The sequence below is a fragment of the Haliotis cracherodii genome, unplaced genomic scaffold (genome assembly GCF_022045235.1).
Source record: "Haliotis cracherodii isolate W230 unplaced genomic scaffold, xgHalCrac1.p SCAF_49, whole genome shotgun sequence".
Taxonomy (NCBI): Eukaryota; Metazoa; Mollusca; class Gastropoda; order Lepetellida; family Haliotidae; genus Haliotis; species Haliotis cracherodii.
Window position 1 is genome coordinate 246,801 of NW_027266307.1, and position 23,785 is coordinate 270,585.

A 23,785-nucleotide genomic window follows, 5' to 3' on the forward strand; every position below is an offset into this window, starting at 1 on the left:
AATGAAAACCTAACTCCACTGTAAAAAAAAAAATCTCATCAACAGAATCGAAAGTCTGAGTGAGTGAGTGAGTGGGGTTTAACGCTGCTTTTAACAGCATTCCAGTTATATCACAGCGTGACAGCTTAATGTGGGAGGAAAGCCCGAAGTGATGCAGGTCTCAGACGTTTACCACTTCGGCGAAATCCACGAGCACAGGTATGGTGCTGTCAAACCTAGAAACAATCGGGATTCCCACCCACAATCATAGGTTCCTGGCGTGCCCAAGGGACACAACTCTGCACAGCCAATCGTTGCGCCTTAGACAACTGGGCCACACATGACCCGTCGAAAGTTTGAACACAATACAATGTATGTCCAATGTATTTGTGGAGAAGGTATTGTCACGCAGGCTGTATTTTTTTTTAAAAATGAGAAGCATCAGTTGCCATTTCTGATGGCAATATTCAGCCCCTGCAGCAAAAGTCAATAAAATTCCCACCTTAGAGTTAAGATTTTATTTTGTCTTCTACATGTTGATATATAAGTATAGGGTTTGGACCCAAGAATAATCTCAAGTGACTAACTAAGGGGCTCTCAGCACAATGTAAGTGGGCAGGGGAGATCCTCATATTCACTTTGTGTTCCAATATGTAGGTGAAACAAAACGACACTTCTGCATTAGACGTAAAGAACACTTTGCCGACATCAACTATCAAAGGGACAAACCAGTCGCCAAACACTTTAAATCTGTAGAACACTCGACCAGAGACCTACACTATCTACCCGTGAAGATCCGGGTTAGAATAGGTCTTCAGCAACCCATGCTTGCCGTAAAAGGTGACTATGCTTGTCTTAAAAGGCGACTTACAGGATCGGGTGGTCAGGCTCGCTGAATTGGTTGATGCATGTCATCGATCCCAATTGCGTGGATGGATGCTCATGATATTAATCACTGGATTGTCTGGTCCAGACTCGATTATTTACAGACCTCCGTCATCTAGCTGGAATATTGCCGAGTGTGGCGTTAAACAACAAACCAACCAACCTACACTATCAAATCATACACCTTAAAACAGACCCTGACTCAAACCAGATCACAGCTAGGCCCCGATCCACTGCACTTAAAATGGATTTTTTATCTGAAAACTACCCACCTGCAAGGCATGGACGACAAGATCTAATCCTGAAATTCCCCCATCCCCCTTTGTAGTCTCAAGTTAATAAAGTTACAACTAGTTAAAGATAGAGGTGACTTATTGATAACAGGACAATATGGAGAATGATGCAATTATTGTATTACAAAAAGTGTTTTAATACCCGATGATTTAAAAAGAAATAGAGAGAAAGAAATGATAGAGAAGAGTTGTAGAAAAGAGATATTAAGTTTAAGTGCTAATAGATAGAAGGACCAACAGACAAGACATAATATATTGAGCAAGCATAGGGATCACAAATAATTTGGGGATACTTATATTTAATTGTGTGCTCAGTCTCTCTGCAAAAAAGAAATCACTAAAAATATTCGTGATCTGTACCTTTTTTTGTTCAGTAAATAATCTCACATTGACAAAAAAAACCGAATATCATATTTTCCAAATCTGGGACTAAATAAATCATATACTGTAAATCATGAAATTAATGCGTCTCCAAAAGAATGCGACCACTGGACCCTAGCCAAAAATGTGACTCAATATGAATGCAACACCTCCTCCTCTCAAGCATCAGTGGATTTCTATCTGAAGAAAATGTCCTTTGTCAGGTTTAGAATCCTCACATTAATCCTTACATTAATCCAATCACACACCAAATAGCACCGCTTATTAGCACTGAGTAAAGTACTTCTGCAAAAACAATACATGCACGCTGGCTCGTGTCGGCCTTTGACGCAGTTGCAAAGAACAAAGGGTGGCATCTGTCTGGACTTTGCAGGTGTGATCAGTGATGACATAAGTGAGTAGAACTCTTGTCTTGACCCCAGCAGTGACAATTCACAGGATGTAATTAGTGTTTGAAATAACATTGTTTATATACTTTATATACAAGTGGTTGCAACCCATGCATACATACACGAAAATTGGCCAAACTGGTGTCACATTTACACGGACAGATCTTCAGATCCGACCTCCAAACACACAGGTTTCGGAGTCCATACCACATAACCAACTAAAACCAAACAATCCTTCCGACTCCCAAACAACCAATCAATATTCATGGCAGAACTAATGGGCATGGCCTCAGCCCTCCATAATCACGAATCCAAAAACCACAAAAACATCCTAATACTTACCGACTCCCTAAGTGGACTGCAAGCCCTCCAAAACAAAAATACCAAAAACCGACCTAATTTAATAAATCAAATACTTAAAAGCTCCAGCGACCTAACTAAGGCAGGCAAACAAATAACCTTCTTGTGGATACCCGCCCACGTAGGAATATACGGTAATGAAAACGCCGATAAGGCAGCCAAACTATCCCTCAAAATCCCAGAAATAAGCTTAAACTTACCCATCTCAAAATCAGAAATTAAAAGCGTAAACAAGCAAAAAATCACCAAAAAATGACATAACCTATATCTAAACTCAAATAGCCAAATCAAAAATGTACTCAGCAAACCACTAACCAAACCAAAAATTCTCCATCCATAAAAAGAAATCGACAGAGTAATCACTAAACTCGAAAAACAGGACACACCAACCTAAATAACCACCTAAAAAAAATAAAAAAACACACTACTGGTAACTGCCCACACTGCAAACAACTAGAAACCCCAGAACACGCACTCATCCACTGTACACATTACCTAACACATCGAACCGCATTAAAAACCACCCTCAATCTAAACAAGGCTCTCACTCTAGAAGCAATACTAAACCCACAAAATAAACTAGAAAACTTAGGCCTTAGGCGTATTCTTAATCAAAACGGAACTAATAAAACGCATCTAAAAACACTATAATCTACCAAATCAAAATCACATAAACAAACAAACATCCACCATACCCGGCTCCCTTAGTTCTACTCTTCTACTCGGCACCTATTCTAAATCTCAAAATTCCCAAATTCTATATAAGCAACCCCTAAAGCCCCCTCTTGGGTTGCACACACCACTTTCGCCCCTTTCGGAAACATTAAATGGCCTGGCAGGGCCCGTGCGCGAAATACGCATCAGTCGGAAAGCGCACGTTAAATCTCCAAAGTAAGTAAGTAAGTCAGTGGTGTGGAATACATCAGCGTATGTCTAAGTTAGTATTTTTGCTATCCAAAATGTCTTATTGTTGATATATGTGCGATGTTTAAAAAGGCGAGCAAAGACAACTCGCAATTTTCGCATTTAATTCACGTTCGCGTTAATTTCAAGATTTACAGTATTTATGAATATCTGGAAAAGTATCACAAAGGACAATAATCACCAAATTCCAAACTGCACATTTCATTTCACAACAAAGTTTAAACGATCTGATTAATTTTACAAACACATTCACACAAAAAACAATATTCGATACAAGTAAACAGTGAACAGGGCTCACAAACACCCCCGACTTTCACTCCAACATATTTCAACATATGTTCAAAACAAGAAAAAAACTTTTTTTTTTCAGGAAAAACACATATAAAAATTAAACTTTGCACTGCACCTCTTCTATTAGTATGGAAAATGTTTCCTTAATCTGAAAGAACCCATGCAGTAGTTTTCAAGTTATAGGTCGCACAAACGTTTCAGTAAAAAAAAATGAAAAAAAAAATCTGTATTTTTTTCAGAAAATCCAAACATTGAAATCAAAATTCACACTGCAACTCTCCTATAGATATCAAGAGTGTTCACCAGTTTGAAAAGAATCTATGTAGTTGTTTTCAAGTTATAGGTCACACAAAAAAGTCCTTGTACCGATGGACGGACAGACAGAATTCCTCAGCATAACTATATACCCCCGCCCTTTTAGGTTGGGGGTATGATAATACATAAAACATGGATGTGCAATACTCTTCCTTCATTCTTGTATTCACTGGCTCTTGCTCCAACAAAGTAGCTGAGGCATGCTGTGTTCAAGATAACTTGGCTTACAGATTTCTCCACCAGTGTCACAAATGTAGAATCAAGTTACTGTTTTGGCAAAAAAGGTTTTTAGTTGGTTTACGGAATTTTGTTTTGTTGTTACAATGTTGGTGGTCAAAATATAATGGTCTTCAAATGAACATGTCAGAGAATTGTCTGATAGGTATTTCTTAGAAGTTGACGGATGACAAAGTAGAGACAATTTCTTGTTTGCAACGGTAAAGTCTCTATACTAAAATGTTGCTATGAAAGTATCATGAAGACGTTATTCGTAAATTTTGTCTACTCTGTGAACATGTCAATAGTCGAAAATAGAATTTTAACAAAACTCCAAATAAACTTTCAGAATTTCCTGAGTTAACGCCCCTCCACAGCACTCATGAGAAACATGAATGCCACCATTTTGTACCTAAACGACTGCACAACCTCCTGTCCTATCAAAGGGCCGTAACTCCTATCAGTCGACATCACTTCAAACTTTGAGGTAAACACTTTGCTATGCATTTCATATTTCACAATAAATCCTCTTTTCAGCATAAACTAATTTCAGACTTATTTTGAGTAAACTTTGTATTTATCTTCTTTTTTAATTTGGTGGTATTAAACAAACAGAAAAGTTATTCTAATTCTATTTTCATTATGCTTGTTTTCATTTTTGTGGGTGGATCCGTAAACCAACAAAGAAGAAATGTATAATAATTTCCATAAATGAGCAGAAAAGCAATCCTTTGTCTTGTTACTGACGCAAAAACACTTTGGCTTGGGAGAAACAAATGTATACAAAGACACGACAGGAAAGTCTATGGGGAGAGTCTCTCATACACCCAGCCATTGTCCCCCTGGTGGGTGGTTTCTGTATTGATTGTCTCCCCTGGCTGAAGGTGACGGAAGACAATGCGGTCATGAAGTCGGTTGGACTGCCCCTGCCAGAACTCAACAACTGTGGGACGAACCAGGTAGCCTCCCCTGTGTTAGAAAACACAATAGTCAAGTTACATTGTCAACAGAGTAGTCTCCCTTGAAACAGATAAATACATACACTCTAGATCCAGCTTAGAATAGGTCTTCAGCAACCAATGCTTGTCATAAAAGGCGACTTTGCTTGTCGTAAGAGGCGACTTACGGGATCGGGTGGTCAGGCTCGCTGACTTGGTTGATTCATGTCATCGCATCCCAATTGCATGGATCGCTGCTTATGACCTATTCTAGCCCGGAATCGGGTCTAGTTTTAGAGATATGGTCTGGACAAACACACCACTATGAGTGAATTGGGTTTAACGCTGCTTTTAACATTATTCCAGTTATATCACGGCGTGTCAGCTTAATGTTGGAGGAAAGCCCGAAGTGATGCAGGTCTCAGACATTTACCTCATCAGTGAAACCCACGAGCACGGGTATGGTGCTGACAAATCGGGGCGAACCGGGATTGAAACACACAATCATAGGTTTCTGGCATTCCAAAGGGACGCAACTCTGCACAGAGAATCGCAGTGCCTTAAACGACTGGGCCAGCCGTGCCCCCCACCACTATGAACTGAGTCAAAGTCAAACATGTTGCCATAGTAACAGGAATAGTTTTAAAACAATTACTTAATAGCAAAAGGCACCCCCTTAATAATACATGTACCAAGTTTTGATGAAAAATGTTGAACAGTTATCAGTCGATGCTACTGTTTCAGCTACGTCTAACTTGTTTACATGGAAAATGAGAAAAATCAAAAAAAATAAATCTGCAAATAGCAAAATGCATCACTTCAGGATCTGTTTGATATAACTACCAATTTTTGTTGAAAAATATTGAACAGTTTTCAAGTTGTGCTCCAGAAACCAAATGAATATGGATGGACGGACGGACGGACGGACGCATGGACAGACATGGCATCGACAATATTGTTGACCACAATCTGGACCAGACAATCCAGTGATTAACATCATGAGCATCGATCCACGCAATTGGGATAGATGACATGCATCAACCACGTCAGGGAGCCTGACCACCCGATCCCGTTAGTCGCCTTTTACGACAAGCACAGTCAAGTATGGGTTGCTGAAGACTTATTCTACCCCGGAATCTTCACGGGTAACTTGTTAGAAGACACTGAAATTCATATGCCCAGCGGTAGAAAGTAACATGTTTAGTCCACTAGACCTTGTGATGATAACATATAGCAAAACCCTTAAAAATGGCAAATTTCTACTGGTCCTTAGGATACCTTAACTATTGGGCAGTTTGGCAAGGACTACATGACAAGTGCCAATTGCTCATGCTAATGGGGGGGCGGTCGAGTAGCCTAGTGGTTAAAGCGTTCGCTCGTCACGCCGAAGACCCAGGTTCGATTCCCTTCATGGGTACAATGTGTGAAGCCTATTTCTGGTGTCCCCCGCCGTGATATTGCTGGAATACTGCTAAAAGCGGCGTAAAACCCAACTCACTCACTCACTAATGCTGATGTCGCTACTTCCACCGGTCTTCCGGGAAATTATCTGAAAACTCCTGGTCTACCAGGTTCAAAGGAAACCAGCCAAATACATTACCAGTAATCAGGCTTAGGGACGTCCTTGCTCTCATTGGAATGTTCCTTCTGTAGTTCTCCATTCCTCTTGTCAAGTGCCTGGAAATACAGGGTTACACTGGAGTTCCTGCTCCGCTCGGTCATCATGTGTTAAAAGGACAAGCCAAATGAAAACATTGCTTCTGTCAAACTCATCACTGAGTACATAATGGTCTCCATTTCAAATCTGTTATGGGTAATAACAATGAAGCTGTCTTAAACAGTTTATCACGTTTCCTATATTACGCTTAGGCAAAAAGAACAAGTAGTACAATTCAATTATGACATAAGTCATGTGCCACGTTACTTTACCCTTGCATCTGTGAACAATTGGTATATTGTGAACCGTAATTGTATATGGGCTCGGACCTTCATGCAAATAAAAAGTTCTTCTTCTTCTCCGTTATTTGAAGACTGGTTATTTATTATGGGGGAGGGGGGCATGACAAAAAGTTACCCATCCTTTTTGCCAAGTAATTCACAAAAGTAACCTTGACCTCCTAACAGTCAGACCATTTGATATTCTGGGGAGGCTGGGCTCTTATGGAAAAAGTAAATTGGGCCGAAAATTCTTGAAACAAATAATTATGCTTCAACTGTTGAACAAAAAGAAATTGCCTGCCACAAAAAATACATTTTTTCTTAAATCTAAAAAAACATAATGGGGCTTGTAGTTTCAAATATAAACATGAAATAAGATTATCAAACGGTCGGTCCCTAATCCAACTTTATCCAAGAAGATTAGGCAGTGACATAAATATAAGGAATACTCCCATTCAATCTCTGTGTGTGTTTAAGGTAACCCATAGTAACAGAATTAATCATCAATCGTTGTAACATCGCATGTAACACATCAGTGAAACTACGTCAAACAGAGGGTGAGGACAAGAAACAAATTGAACATGGCCTGTCAGTCATGTATTTGGCCACCAAATTCTATTATTATTCATAAAGATGCCTTGTGTCGACCTCATAAATTCATTATGACACCAATTATTTGAAATACCAACCCCAATTTGTACACTCTGGTTCTTCAGAACTCAGCTTTGATGTTTTGCATTGATAATTATGTTACTTTACTTGTGTGAGTGAAATTATGTTTGCTTCGGCAATCTAACGTTACACAGCCTGTCTATCATCACAGACAAGGCTATGACAGCTACATCAACAGAAAATGAACCCCACAATTAAGATGGCAACACCAAGATTAATATTGATGATGACTTCCATGGTTGTCAATTTGTACAAATATCACACCAACTTTGATGAAAGAAAATTAATACCATCACCGTCACTGGATGAGATAAAGTCAGGCATTGATCAAGGATTCCAAACAAAGCGCAGGTAAATTGGGAAACAATCATTATATTGTTCAAAATTGGATCTCTTAATGTTCATGTTTTCGTGAATCCTGAAGAATTGGAAAATTTTGAATTCAAATTGGGAATTTTTACTGTCATTTCCGGCAGGTCTTTTGAGCAGGGGTAAATGAAAATGCTTGATATGGCAAATAGTGAGTGAGTATGGTTTTACGCCTTTTAGCAATATTCCAGCAATATCACGGCGGGGGACACCGGAAATGGGCTTATGTGGCAAATAGGGAAACATTTGTTATATCGTTTCTCCATCAGCATGTATTAACAACGCATAAGCGATTGATAAAATACTACTTTAGGACCCCAGGAAATTATGAAAAGCTGTGTACCATGCATATTCTTCGTGCATCACGCAAGGACAACACGTAAAAATACAGTTTACAACTGGTCTGGTGAATTTTTCAAATATTTCCAACAAGAAAATGTTTTGTCAAAGTGTAAAAGTAGAGATGTGTTTTAAGTAGGGGAATATCCTCATAACGCTGCATTCCTTAAAAATAATGGGTCACTGCTCCATTATTTATAAGGAATGGAAAGTTACCTGGACATTCCCCTCCAGGTTGCCAACTAAAAGACTTGTTGCTCAACCCTTGAAACATCTTCCCGAGGCAAGAGAGTTAACTGACTATAAAAGTCCAGTTTCCACCCTTGCCGGACTAGACTGTAATTACTGGGCTCGATAGTAGCGCCACCAGTGGCTATTACGAGTTAAATCCCTTCTATGCCTCTCCTATGGACCTTTCAGATTCCACCTCTCGTATCACTTGTATTAGCATCAAACAAAATGGTGGCGCCCAGTCAAGATGATTTGATCGATAATCTATAGTTCTATAGTGTGATAAAACGGGTCTTACATTGCGAACTGCATCAAATTACGTGAGTATCTTGATTATAAACATGAAAAGATTTGGAAAATATTTGTTAACAATGAGTTGGTGGTGTACATACTTTGCAAATCCTGCAATCGACCGAAATCTACACGACAGTTTACTGACTTCAATTTCGTTGTGCAATTTTGATTAGACTATGCATAGACTCATTAGTCCAGCCAAAATGTAACACCGCAATACCAGCCTAGTTCGGCAAGGGTGGAAACTGGACTAATAAAGTCAGTTATCTCCCTTGCTTCCGGAAGATGCCCTTGAAATGAATAATGATTATATTTGACCCACCTCTCTGCTGGTGATCACCTGGCCCTGTTGACTGACAATGGCACCGATTTGACTGTCACGCGGCCGAGACTGGAAGTACGTCAACGACTCCTCCTCCGACACCTTCTCCACGCTCCCCTCGACTCTCACCTGGTGGAAACATCCCCTCAGGTATAAAGTGAGTGAGTGAGTGCAATATACACCAGATACATCAAACAGACCCTGCTGTATTGCGCGATTCCGTGGTCACACATTATTTTGCAGAAATAGCCACTTGGTGCCAAAATATACTTATCTTGCAGAAAATCATGAAATACGTGAGCAGAACGTTAAGCTATACTATCCATGGTATGGCTGGTTAAAAAGATCGATAATCAGAATTATCATCGATGAAAGAAAAATTAATGATAGGTAATCAATATCAAAATTAAGTGAGGGTAAGATTTATGGATGAGTGAGTGAGTATGGTTTTACGCTGCTTTTAGCAATATTCCAGCAATATCACAAAGGGGACACCAGAAATTGGATTCACACATTGTACCCATGTCAGAAATCGAACCCAGGTCTTCGGCATGAAGAGCAAACGCTTTAACCACTAGGCTACCTGACCGCCCCGATTTATGGATGAACAACTTCTGTATTACAATTACAAGAGCGACGTTTCGGTGTAGGTTCTGACAACGTTGTCAAGCAAGTAATAATCAAAATTGTGCAATATTACATAAATATTGTGATGAAATAAAGTTTAAAGTTACCGAAGCAGACTTGTTTTTGTCCACAGCCGACGACGGAGAGTAACTGATTTGGTTTTACCTTAAATGTCCACAAAGTAATCCATGTTTAAATGTGTCACCACACACCAGTGACCTGAAATATGATCTTTTGTCTCTGAGCTTTGCTCTGTCTATTTGCAGAAAGTTACTTCACCGATATTTATTGATAATAGATTGATAATCAGTAAACGATTATTGATCTCTAAGATCTATATCGATAACCAGCGCTAATCCATGGATATGTTTATCATGAAAAAGTCAGACAGGTGCCACACTATGACATTCCCGAAATAAAAGCTTAAAAGTTTGAAGAATTGTCTGCAGAATTTACAAACATTGACCACAGATTTTTTAGTTTTTGGTTGTGGAATACGGGGATTGATCATAGTAGGAATGGCATCATAGTGGGAATAACATCATAGAGGGAATGGTATCATATTCAAAGAGGGGAGGGCATCATTAATGGAATGGCATCATCAAGGGAATGACATCATTGAGGGAATGACATCATAGAGGGAATGACATCATAAAGGGAATGACATCATAGAGGGAATGACATCATTGAGGGAATGACATCATAAAGGGAATGACGTCATTGAGGGAATGGCATCATAGAGGAAATGGCATCATAGAGGGTAGGACATCATTGAGGGAATGGCATCATCGAGGGAATGACATCATAAAGGGAATGACATCATAGAGGGAATGACATCATTGAGGAAATGGCATCATAGAGGGTAGGACATCATTGAGGGAATGGCATCATCGAGGGAATGACATCATAAAGGGAATGACATCATTGAGGAAATGGCATCAATAGGTAATGGCATCATAGAGGGAATGGTAAAAACAGAGGGAATGACAACATTGAGGGAATGACATCAAACTTTCAGTATTTTCTACCCTAACCATTAGGAAATGTGGTTACAACATGAAGATCAGTGCAAGGTTCTAATGCTGATGAGTCTATATCTCGCTGACAGTTAAGATTACCCTTCACCTGATGCCATATATCTTAGCACAAGCAAAGTAGTCACAGTAATAAATGTCATACACAGAGGTTTGTTTTCAAATGTCATAAAGAACCCTGGTGATAGAAATATATAACCTTTGAAATTTGATTTTGCTCTGTTAAAGCGAAGCTAGTCTCACGCACAATCCAATTTGAAGTCTGTCAGGTCGTCAACACTTCGCCAGTCTGCTTACTCAGGTTCATGATCAGTATCAATCAAGCATCAACTGACAACCATTTGTACACAGAACTTGTCTCACCTACACACAGGAAACTCGACCGCCTCCGTGGTCTAGTGGTAGAGCGCCTGCCAGGAGAGCGGAAGGTCCACAGTTCGATCCCCAGCCGCGTCATACCAAAAGACGTTAAAAGATGGGACTTGTTGTTACCCTGTCTGGCGCTCGGCATTAAGGGGCTATAACAAGGACTGGTCGGCTCGGAGTCAGTATACTGTGTCTGAGTGGGGTATTCATGTTAAACTGTGGCATGGTATCTCAGTGAGCTACCACTATAAATCGGCATCGGTCCGGACTAGTACAAGCAGCCACACACACACGTACACGTGCATGCACGTCGCTATATAAGTGCAATAATCTTGGACGCGACGTTAAACCCCATTTCACCTCACCTCACCACAGCACTCATTCCTGGATCTACACGCAATCTTAATAAAATCAAATCTTGTATGTTGTTATGATGCCCCGCTGCATGACGATCTGACAACCTCCCACAACAAGCCGATTCAGGTAAACCTTGAACAAACTTTGACCCCTGCCCAGTCGAAATGAAGTGAACATTCTTGAACTTTCTAAAATGACATGGTCATTTCTTTACACCCGTAATGGGAAATTTTGATCTTAATGAAAGAAAACTCACACTTCGATATTACACCCATTTCGGTGAAAATGATATGGCATTTTGAGTGAGTATGGTTTTACGCCACATTTTCCGCAATATTTCTGCAATATTATGGTGGGGAACACCAGACGTGGGCTTCACACATAGTACCCACGTGGGAAATGAATTGATGCCGTCGGAATAAATGCGCCAACCGCTAGGCTACCCCATGGTGCTTAGATGTAATTAGTGATTAAAATATCCACATCAATAAAATAGTATGAAATTTAATTATCTGCATTTGGAACTGCCCGTTAATGTACAATTTTGAGATACGGAAATGAGGCATACTGCCGGGTGATACTGAGAATTTAGAATCTTTGATACAGATTGGCTAATTAGACAATTCATCTGACATGACCTCTGGTGGAGATGTCCTGAGATCTTCACGCACAGAGGTGTTTTGTATTGGAGTTCTGAGTTTAATGAGATATAGGTGAGTTGAGGTGAAATGGGGTTTAACATCACGTTCAAGATTATTGCACTTATATGGGTTATTATGAAAATATGTCAGTAATCTTTATCTTTCATAAAGTTTGAGACTGCCCTTTACTTTCATCAATAACATTTCAGCGGGGAACCAAATTAAAACATATCATCAAACATTTGCCTTATCTGTGCTTTATTTGCTTGTGATGGAGTGGTATATAGTCCATAGTGAAATTGTTGAAATATCACTGTCAATAGACACCAAATGCCTTTTACAGTGAACATGTCCTTGGTGTTACCTAATATGTCCTTGGACGGACTTTGAATGGGCAGTTGTTAAACATGTCTTGTGCCATTAAAATTACAACTCTTTAATCATATTAACACTTAAATTTGTATTTTTATCAAAACACTCTAACTTAGGGTTAGATGAAGCTAAAAATCTTTGGTGTTACCTAATATGTTCTTTCATGGACTTCGAATGGGCAATGGTTAAACTTGTCTTGTGCCATTGAAATAACAACTCTTTAATCATATTAACACACAGGAACTCGATGATAGCGTGTATAGCATAATGTATTTGTATAAAAAAAATCACACCCCTCTATATACAAAAAGACAAGGAGTGACACCCGCCATATTGGTTCTTATTCAAGATTTCGCACTCAGTTCGAATAACAGGTCAATATCCCATGAAATATGAATGTCACTTATTTCAACCTATTGGTACTTGCTAAACAAACCAAAGGCTACACAATCGTGTTCATCTGAGGTCACCTTACCTCGTATTTATTTTAAAACAACCACCAAATATCAGCTCTGTGCTGCGCCACTGAGGTAAAGAAGAAAAAGGTGGCTGGAAATTACGGCGCTACACAGAATGTTCTCTGCTCTATTTGTTAAGTTAAGATGTCTCTTATTAAATCACTAAAAGTGGGAATTTTCAAGTTTTATTTTTGTTTATTCAACAGGACCAAAAGGGGTACAAAGTTTGAGAATGTGTGCGTGAGTGAGCTTGTACTAGTCCAGACTGATGCCGATTTACTAACCCACTCAGATACCATGCCGCAGTTCAACATGAATACTCCACTCAGACACAGTATACTGACTCCCAGCCGACCAGTCCTTGTTTTAGCCCCTTAATGCCAAGTGCCAGGCAAGGTAACAACAAGTACCATCTTTTAATGTCCTGGGAGTGAACCCTAGGCCTTCCGCTCTCTGGGCAGACGGACCCGTGAAGATTCGGGGTAGAATAGGTCTTCAGCAACCCATACTTGACGTAAAAGGCGACTATGCTTGTCGTAAAAGGCGACTAACGGGATCGGGTGGACAGGCTCGCTGACTTGGTTGATACATGTCATCGATCCCAATTGTGTGGATCGATGCTCATAATATTAATCACTGGATTGTCTGGTCCAGACTTGATTATTTACAGACCGCCGTCATATAGCTGGAATATTGCTGAGCGCGGCGTTAAACAACAAACAAACAAACAAACAAAACTCTGGGCAGACGCTCTACCACTTGACCACAGAGGTGGTCTTCATGAGATGAAGACCAAGACTAGAAAGGAGAACAATGGTGAGTGAATTGCAGTTCCTCTCAGATTTTACTGGTGCCTCTAACACTGTCCTCAACCATGAGTTCGAGCTGAGCTGTGGATTTTGTTCCAATTAAGCTGCATTCAGTGATATCTAAGGCTTCGTATGTATGTTCAGGGTTTGTCTTGTTGTTTGTGGTTTTACCCTGCACTCAGTGTTGAGTCCTGACTAGACAATCCAGTGATTGACATCATGAGCAATGGGGATAATGATGACATGCATCAATCATGTCAGCGAGCCTGACAACACGATTCAGTAAAGTTGCCTCTTATGACAAGCATGGGTTGCTGAAGACCATTTGTAACCTGGCTCTTCATTTAAAGACAGATCTTCATGAGGGGAGACAAGCATGGGTTGCGTGGATGGGGGAAGACCACTTTTAACACAGATCTTCATGAGGGGGGACACACATGGGGTGTGTGGCCTGGTGAAGACCAATTTTAACACAGATCTTCATGAGGGGAGACAAGCATGGGTTGCTGAAGACTTCACTGGGGTGAGGCTTTCTGACACACTAGACTTGAACAGATGAACAGGTAATACATACACATCTGTTCAGGGGCTCCCAGTAGAACATGAGACTGCACCTAGGGTTCTCCTCCTGCAATATATAACAAAGACTTAATCTCACGTCACATCATCAGTGTATTCTAAAATCAAGACAAACAATACCTCACGTCACATCAGCACTGTATTCTAAAATAAAGATAAACAATACAACATCATTCAAATTGTGATTTGTACTTCTTAAAGGGTTATGGGTGGCCCTGTCATCACTGCATGGCAATTTACTGTACAGAGTTGCTTCCCTTAGGTGGGCCAGAACCCTATGATCATGGTTTACAATTCCAGAGTCTCTCCCTTAAGTCCAATGGATAAAATAGCTATGCAATTGAATAACTTCTGAGCATGCTGAGTAAGAGAAATGTTGTGCTCCATTAGAGATAGGAGCGCTGGAGGTGGTGACACCAGTCTAGTTGCAAATGGAGTCAGGGTATTCATAAAAATAGAACCAGATGTTCTGATTATGTTTCGAGGTTTGACAGCGCCAAATCCACAATCATGGAATTCACAAAAGTGGTAAATGTCTGCATCGAGCTTTCCTTGACACCACAGAAAGTTTGTTTAGAGCAGCGTTGAACACAACTCACTGCAAGCTTAATTACCCAATGACATAGAAAAAATTCAAATTGTTATGTCCAAGGTATTCATATTTTATGACAAAGTTCTTAGAATGTGTCCTACCAGTTCTTTTGCCTTCCTGCTCTCGTAGTTTGTGAAGAAGGTGAAGCCCTCTGTGCTGAAACCTTTGAGTAAGACCATCCTGACCGATGGCGCACCATTCCTGGTGAAGAATGGAATTATTTTTAAGTTTGGCTGGATATGTAACCCCAAACTCAGCTTTATGATGGCAGCCTGTAAGTATTGTTTGTTTGTTTGTTTGTTTGTTTGTTTGTTTGTTTGTTTGTTGTTTAATGCCACACTCAGCAATATTCCAGCTATATGATGGCAGTCTGTAAATAATCGAGTCTGTGATCAAACCTAAACCAGACAGTTATGAGCAACGATTCACTGTTAGGGTACAATGTTTGTTTGTTTGTTGTTTAACGCCGCACCCAGCATTATTTCAGCTATATGACAGCGGTCTGTAAATAATCGTGTCTGGACCATACAGTCAAGTGATTGACACCATGAGCATCGATCCAAGCCATTGGGATCGATGACATGCATCAACCAAGTAAGCCAGCCTGACCACCTGATCCCGTTAGTCGCCTTTTACGACAAGCATAGTCACCTTTTACGGCAAGCATGGGTTGCTGAAGACCTATTCTACCCCGGAATCTTCACGGGTCCGTGGTTAGTCACGTGATATATTGTTTCATGACAAAAATGCACTATACAACTACATGGTTACACAATAATTTTAAGTCTCTAATGTTCACATTTCTTCATGACTATAAACACGTTCCTTCTGACTTATACATGTTTGAACAAAGCTAAAACTTCAGTTAACTTCAGTGTACACATGACCACATCGTTTTATACGTGTATCTAGATACATTCTGCCAGGGCTAATATTAAACTATTCCCAATCGGACATTTTGTACCTATCTCTTGACACCAACAGCAGGTACCCGGGTAGGGTCAGATAATAGGGGTGTGGGTACCCGGGTAGTAAAATTGGACTTGTCCCAGCCCTAAGATCCCAGCCCTAGTAGGTCAACAATAAAATGCAAGAGATAAAAAAAAATTCCATTTCAGAGTTTCTTTAAAAAGATTAACATGTTTTACATTTACCCTCTGGTTGGACACTCAGCCAACAAGATGAAAATGCATGATTTAAAAAAAACAGTATGCCAGTAAATTCCAAATGTACTGTGATACGTTTTCATTACAATCTCATTAAATCAGATCTAAGTTCTCGCTGCAGCTAAACCAAGTTCTGAGGACATCCCATTACGGGTCACGTCAGAATGACCTTATGCAAACTTTGACCGACCACTGAAATGACTAACCAGAAGTTGACATTATCCAATTAGAAAGCAGCTTTCTCAAGCTTTACGGCACCCTTGCGACTTCCATTTCAGACTATGCTTGAAATATATCTTGACACAGTTCTCGATTAAAAATTTGAAAATTGAACAAACGAAGATTTCGAAATGTCTAATATATGGTTGAGATTGTATGGCAGTGCTTCCCACGTACTGTGCAACACCTCTTCCGTTCAAATGTTTATCCCATTCGAGATATAGACGATGATTTCGACGGAATCAGTCGTACAGGCTGTAACTGTCGTTCGGAATACCCCGTGTTAAAGTTTTCAAGCTTGCATGATTTGAAAACACATTCCGACTGCCACTTTCATGACCTGGTAAGTGACGCTTTGATTGGTTGGATGAAAGGTCATTTTGATGTGACCCGTAATGGGATGTCCTCAGATCTTTGTTTAGCAATAGCGAGAACTAAGATCTGGTTTTAATGAGATTGTATTCATTAATATTTCAAATCACTGTATACCGGTAATACCAGGCACCTCTACTTAGTATTATCTTTTACTTATTGACAATGTTTTTTAGCTCTATAGCCTGACCTTGCAGCAGTAGCCAGTGACATGGCATTTGCCTCTATCCCATCTACTGCGCGAGCTTCGTCAAACCAATGGCGAAACTGTTCGAATGGCTCCTTGGCTACCAGATGCTGGACATCAAATAATTCTTTTTGAGTTCGGTATGGCTTTCTCATTCCTGAAATCAAAACAGCAAATTATCGGGTACTATTCAAAGGTGAAGAGTCTGTGTAACATGTGTAAGGTCGTTGTATCTCTAAAAGATAAACTTAGTTTGAAAAAGAGATGTAAACAAACTCCAAACATATCCAATTCATGATAAGGCTAAAAAAAATAATAGTCTTGGTTCTCAGACACCACTCGCATCATCATAAAGTCTGCTGCACGTTTTGTTTTTAATTCCATTTAAAAAAAAAAAAAAATCCTAATACTTAAACACAAAGCACACAAAAAATTGAAAAAAATGAAACATGCAATGAACTTTATGATAATGTGGGCAGTGCTGGAAAGTGAGAACCAAGACCATTATGTTTTTTAGCCTAATACTGATGGCCTGATTCAGCTGGTTTAGACACGATGAGGAGCATTACCTCACTATACCCAGATCTCCAGATAAGTTGCGTATCTGCATAAATTACGCATCAGAAATGCAGAAATATGCAGTAAAATAAACTCCAAGCGTATCAACATTACAGATAAGCTACAAAAAATAAAACTTGTGTGTATCATCAAAATATTGTGCAGTAACCCTGCGTATTCGATTAGCAAATCAGCAACTTATTTTGAAATTATAAACGGGCATTCCGTCTCTGCCAAACTCCACGATGACAGTTACATCACGATCATTTGCCATCACACTTTCTTGTGGAAGTATCGTGGTATTTTTGAGTCCTGTAAAGCTCTCGAACCCACATGACACCAGTTTGCAGGGACTAGATGAATAGTGTTTTTAAATATTTAACTTAAATACCCACATGTGTAAAAACTAGTGGGTAACAGAAATTTGAATGTCCAGATAGCATTACTGATACCCAATGATTTTAAAATGCATGGGTAAAATACTCACAACACCAAAAGCTTATCTGGAGCTCTGCTATACCCCCTCAACGGGTATACTGTCATATAAACTCTCCAAGCTAGCAAGCTGTCACTGTCTGTGGAACTTTCAACATTTCCTTCAAGTTCAAATTTCATACCCAAAACTTTGCTCAACCCTACATTCTACATCCTGTCCGTGCATCCATTCATCCGTCACATTTTGTTTCCTGAGCATAACTCGGAAAACTGCTCAATATCTTATTGCATTACTTTGCATATGAATCAAACACATATGCTATACTGGTGCCTTTTGCTGTTTTGGTATTTCTAAAAAAAATATTTTTTGGTTTGTCCAGTGTCTTTTGTAAGAAGTGAGTGAGTAAGTGAGGTTTTACGCCGCTTTTAGCAATATGCCAGCAATATCACGGCGGGGGACACCAGGAATCGAACCCCGGTCAGGAATCGAACCCCGGTCTTTGGCGTGACGAGCGAACGCTTTAACCACTAGGCTACCCGACCGCCCCCTTTGGTATAAGAAATTGGACTTAGATTCAGCATTTGTTCCATAGCTGGAAACCCCTTGATATGTTATTATGGAAATTTGTGTATGTTCACAACACATGCTGAACTGGTGCCCTTTGATATTTCTGAACTAAACATATTTTGTTTCCTTGGCAACAAACAGGATTTCCACTCAGATATACATAGCATTTGTTTCTGGAGCATAACTTGGAAACTGATTAATATTACATTATGAAAATTTTTACATATGTATCAAACACATACTGAACTATTGCCGTTTTGCTGTTTCCTTGGCAACAAGATGGCCTTCTCCTAAATATAGGTTACTTTCATTACTAGAGTGTAACTTCGCAAGTCATCAGATGATGCCAACCCCCCCCCGAGCCCCCACAATAGCAAAAGGCACCACTTCAGACCCTGGTTTATACATGTATTTACAGGCCCGTCACATAGCTGGAATATTGCATAGTGTAACATTAAAAAACAATACTACCATGAATTTGGAATTTACTTGATTTTGATTGGTCAATCAGATGCTATTAAATCACAATGAACCCCCTCTGATTGAAACAGCTGGTTTGATGGCCGCATCACAGCGGAAGCTAATATTCATAGAATAGTACTATTTTCAGTCATTGTTGGTAGGCATATTTAAATAATTATATCTACAATTACAGGTTACAAAATGCACAGATGCGGTTACTACAATATTCAAAGGATGTGTGGCAATACATTTCGTGCCGAAAACATGATAGAAATCTACAAAGGGAATGTATTTATATTTTGGAGACAACAGAGAGCTTGGAAATTTGGTGTTTTTCTATATACGACTGTGACGTCATATCATCTTTTGCGTCACAATGAGCATTATGATGTCATAATGGTGACGTGCGATGTAGAGCGAAAGCCTTGCAAAGGTTGCTTTATTTTCTTTAGGGATGCCCACCTCATGTTAGCTTACCAAGTTGCCATGCTTATATGCTTTCAATGCCTGTCATATGTTTGAGTGAAGTATTACAGTGTAAACAAACTGCTTGAGTATATATACAGCACCATATTTTGCTCGGTGATTTCATAATTCAGATCGATAACCCACTCAAAACACTGAACTCAACCCATGCCGCTTCACTCAGTATATTTGCTAACACCAAAGAGTTTGCGTATAATTTAGTCATGGTAGAATGGAGATAAACATACTGTGTTTTCAGTGTAGAGCTAGGTTACCTGTAGATTTAACCGTGCTAAACTGAATTTGGAACCGAACGCACAGCGTGAGGTTTCAAATGTTAAATTTAGCGTGGTTAAATCTACAGGTAACTGTAGCGTTTCAGTAACATATAACCAGTCACTCGCTTTATCCATACGATGTATCTAGATAAATGAGTGCGCACGTGTAACAGTGCCGGAAGTGTGTGTTGTGCGCTAGCAGACCACATGGCTGCCGACTGCACTTGACTGAGTGTATTGACATGTAATGTGATGAGAGAATACACCCTTTCCCCGGAAAGCCGAGTGTTTGTTGTAGCTAGCTGCTACCAAAGTCATCACAGTACCCTAGCTCTACATTGAAAACACTGAATGTTTATCTCCTAAACAAACAAACATGTACAAACCTTTCATGAAACCCCTTTCACGGTTTTCAAGTTATGGTCTGGAAACAAAAATATGGACGGACAGACAGACCAGGCAAATACTAGGGCTTGAATGGGTAACTCGGGTACCCGGTTCGGGTGGGTACTGAGTAGGACCCAGGTACCCATAGGACTACCTGGACCCGTGGTTAGTCACGTGATATATTGTTTAATGACAAAAATGATCTAGAACTCTATGGTTACACTACAAGTCACTAATGTTCGCATTTCTTTCTGACTGTGCACCCATTCCTTCTGACTTTTCATGTGGTTGAAAAAGATATAACTTCATTCAACTTCAGTGTATGAATGACCAGATCTCAATTCGTATCTCAATATGTTTTGTCAGGGCTATGCTAAAAATGTTCCCAATCTGACATTTTTAGACATCTCCTGATACCTACAGTGGGTACCCGGTATGGTCGGGTAAAAGGGGGATGGGTATACCGGGGTAGTAAATTTGGACTCGTCCCAACCCAAGTAAATACTAGGGCTGCAACGAATACACTATGAGGCGAATACGATTCATATCACGAATATAAGGTAACGAATACGAATATTAATTCACAATTACAATAACAAGTCAGCAGTTTATGTATTATTTATTATATTCAGTGAAAAAATAACATCATAATTTATTTGACATGGTTTGTTAATTATTAATAAATTATACATTTATATACTGCACTTATCCAGGTACTAGTATCTGCTCAAATGCGACAATGACCAGTGAAAACAATACTATCAAATTAAGTATTATTAGAGTGTTGTCATTGAAAGAAATCTATGCATATAATATGTTGTTATGGATATTTTTAGGTACAGGGTATGTAAATATACATGATAGCATATTCATAAATATTCTATTCTAGTGGCCATGACTAACGAATTCAATTCATGAATTGTTACGGTTTGATTCACTGAATACGCGAGTGAATCGTAACAGCCCTAGTAAATACTATATCCCCCACATTATATGCCAGGGGGATAAATATCAGATGGGTTGTAGTGTTCATTTCTGGATCATATATATCCATAAATTTCTTCATGTATTATACTTAAAACTTTATACTCATTTTACCCATATTAACAGAGCACTGAAATTGTCACGCTATTTTGGATTTTCTACAAAAAGATCAACGCAGTTGTCAGAGAACCGTTACCATTATATAATTACCCAATTATGAAGAATAACACTTGACTATAGATGGTATTCGATTGGCGTCGTTTATCTATGAACATGATCAAACAGTTCTAGATATAAAAATCTTGTAAACAATTTTATAAATTAAAACATGTACGTGGAACAAACACGTCGATGAATCTGTAACATGTACAGCAGCTGCTGGTAACGCTAATATGTCACGTACAGCCATTCATATTGTGACAATTTCAAATGTGGGTCACCATCACGATATTGGAAATAGTCACGTCGCATTGATAATACTGATTGGGTATGGTTCTACGCTGCTTTTAGCAATATTCCAGCTATATCCCGGACGGGGGACACCAGAAAATGGGCTTCACAGATTGTACCCATGTCGGGAATCGAACCCGAGTCTTTGGCGTGACGAGCGAACGGTTTAACCACTAGGCTACTCGACCGCCCCCATTGATAATACACGGACACACTGAGAAGCACAATACACAAGCCCCCGCGTCTGACACTCAAAACGCCTTCCTGTTTTTCATCAATTGTTAGGCATACGATTTACCTGTCCTAAACCTAGGCATAATTCAGGTGGCATATCAGCTTGGATATATCAGTCATTACCTGAAATATCCCCTGACATGTTTCGTGTTTGGAAGTAGGAGGTCTTGTGCAAATTGGTGAGACCAAATTTAATCAGACGTCGTGCCACTGCACTCATGCAGCTGAATTATTTAACTCCTGTCACGTGCGAGATAACGAAGTTCAAGTTTCCGGATGTTTACAAATTTCAGCGCATGCGTTTTATAAACTTCCGTTATTGTTCTTTGTACGGTTTGACATGCGACTATTAATATTCAATTAAGTTAATACGATTGCGTTTCTTATGGGTATTGTGCATCCTCACGTTCAAAGAAATATGCTATGATATTATCTATAAGGGCACAGATATAAGTGAAATTATTTTCAGTACTTCTTCATGAGCATTATAGCTATATTGCTCCATTGTTTCATTGTTTGCGAAGAAGGGGTCCAAAGCAATGTCACGTCAAATGAAAGCATTGTCGCAAATTATAGTCGATGACGTCATCCATTGTTTATAATGTTTGGAAAATTTCCTTTACATCGTGCAAATAATTATTGAGCTGATGACAACAAAATACTAAAAAGACCATTTTTCATCTGGATTTAAGAAATCCTTCGCTGACATGTTGGGTGTCCTGCAAAATATTTGTTGTGCTAAAACGTTGTTGTTTTTTGTCTCTTCCCAGAGAAGCAGTAACCGAACAAAACATACTGCCTCTACTCTCACCAAATGGACACCCGCCCTTCTACCCCTGTTTTTTTAAAGATCGGTCCCTAAACCAATTTCAGTTCTCCTATTCAGGAATTCAGGAACGGGCGCTGGAAACACCAGGAAATCTAATTTTTGTTTCAACATTTTCTCAGAAAAAGAAACTGCGGGTAAAATAATACAACAATCTCATTGAAATCAGATCTAGGTTCTCTCTGCCGCTAAACAAAGTTTTGTTTAACAGTAGCGAGGACTAAGATCTGTTTAAAATATGACTGCATCAACAAAAACATTCAAGCGAAGACAAATTACAGAGTATCTGTCCCTCGTGAATTTGTGTTGAAAGCACAACATGTATTCGACCCGTGAAGATTCCGGGATAGAATAGGTCTTCAGCAACCCATGCTTGCCGTAAAATGTGACTATGATTGTCGTAAAAGGCAACTAACGGGATCGGGTGGTCAGTCTCGCTGATTTGGTTGAAGCATGTCATCGATCCCAATGGCGTGGATCGATGCTCATGATATTAATCACTGGATTGTCTGGTTGACTCGATTAGTTACAGACCGCCGTCATTGGCTGAGTGCGGCGTTAAACAACAAACCAACCAACCAACACAACATGTATTCACTTGAAAAGACTCGGAACTTACAAGAGTTGCTTGCAACTAAAGGTTTTTCCCGTTCCTGGTCTATCATTAGATGGCAAACATGCAAAAACACACAGACACGGGCACAGAGAGAGAGAGAGAGAGAGAGAGAGAGAGAGAGAGAGAGAGAGAGAGAGAGAGAGAGAGAGAGAGAGAGAGAGAGAGAGATACACGCACAGACACACACACATGCACACAGACATATGCCACATGCAGAGACACATACACGCACATATACACACACAGACACACGCACATACACACACACACGCATACATACACGTGACACACACGCCATCTTCCCGAGGGACGGGAGTTAACTGACTGTAAAAAGTGGAGACTGGACTTTTATGGTCAGTTAACACCTTTGCTCCGAGAAGATGCACACACATAGACACATACAAACTAACACATATACACATGCACACAAACACACACATAAATACTGACGCTAACATACACACACATGCAGACACCCCTACACAGACACACACGCACACATGTATGCGCACAAACACAAACATGCGAACTGACACATACGTGCACACTAAAACACACATGCACACATACGTGTTTTTTTGGGTGTGTGTGTGTGGTTTTCTTTTGT

General features: G+C 39.7%; 1 protein-coding gene across 1 annotated transcript; it reads right to left on the bottom strand.

Annotated features, from left to right (window-relative positions):
• Nucleotides 1–4,532: 4,532 nt before the first annotated feature.
• Nucleotides 4,533–21,999, bottom strand: LOC139441915 (pyridoxine-5'-phosphate oxidase-like). Its single transcript, XM_071222663.1, has 7 exons — nt 21,860–21,999; nt 16,919–17,072; nt 15,073–15,172; nt 14,375–14,428; nt 9,137–9,265; nt 6,572–6,648; nt 4,533–5,002 (listed from the first exon to the last, which is right to left on the bottom strand). The coding sequence occupies exons 1-7, from the start codon at nt 21,954–21,956 to the stop codon at nt 4,837–4,839; spliced, it is 777 nt and encodes a 258-aa protein (XP_071078764.1). The 5' UTR covers nt 21,957–21,999; the 3' UTR covers nt 4,533–4,836.
• Between the last annotated feature and the right edge of the window lie 1,786 nt (nt 22,000–23,785).

Bases quoted from the DNA above. Each gene is read 5' to 3' on its own strand.
- LOC139441915 (XM_071222663.1), bottom strand. From the start codon at position 21,956: ATGAGTGCAGTGGCACGACGTCTGATTAAATTTGGTCTCACCAATTTG. The intron at 17,073-21,859 runs GTAATGACTGAT...TTTTGATTTCAG, and splicing joins CATGTCAGGGGATATTTCAG to GAATGAGAAAGCCATACCGA. The intron at 15,173-16,918 runs GTCAGGCTATAG...ATTCTTCACCAG, and splicing joins TCACTGGCTACTGCTGCAAG to GAATGGTGCGCCATCGGTCA.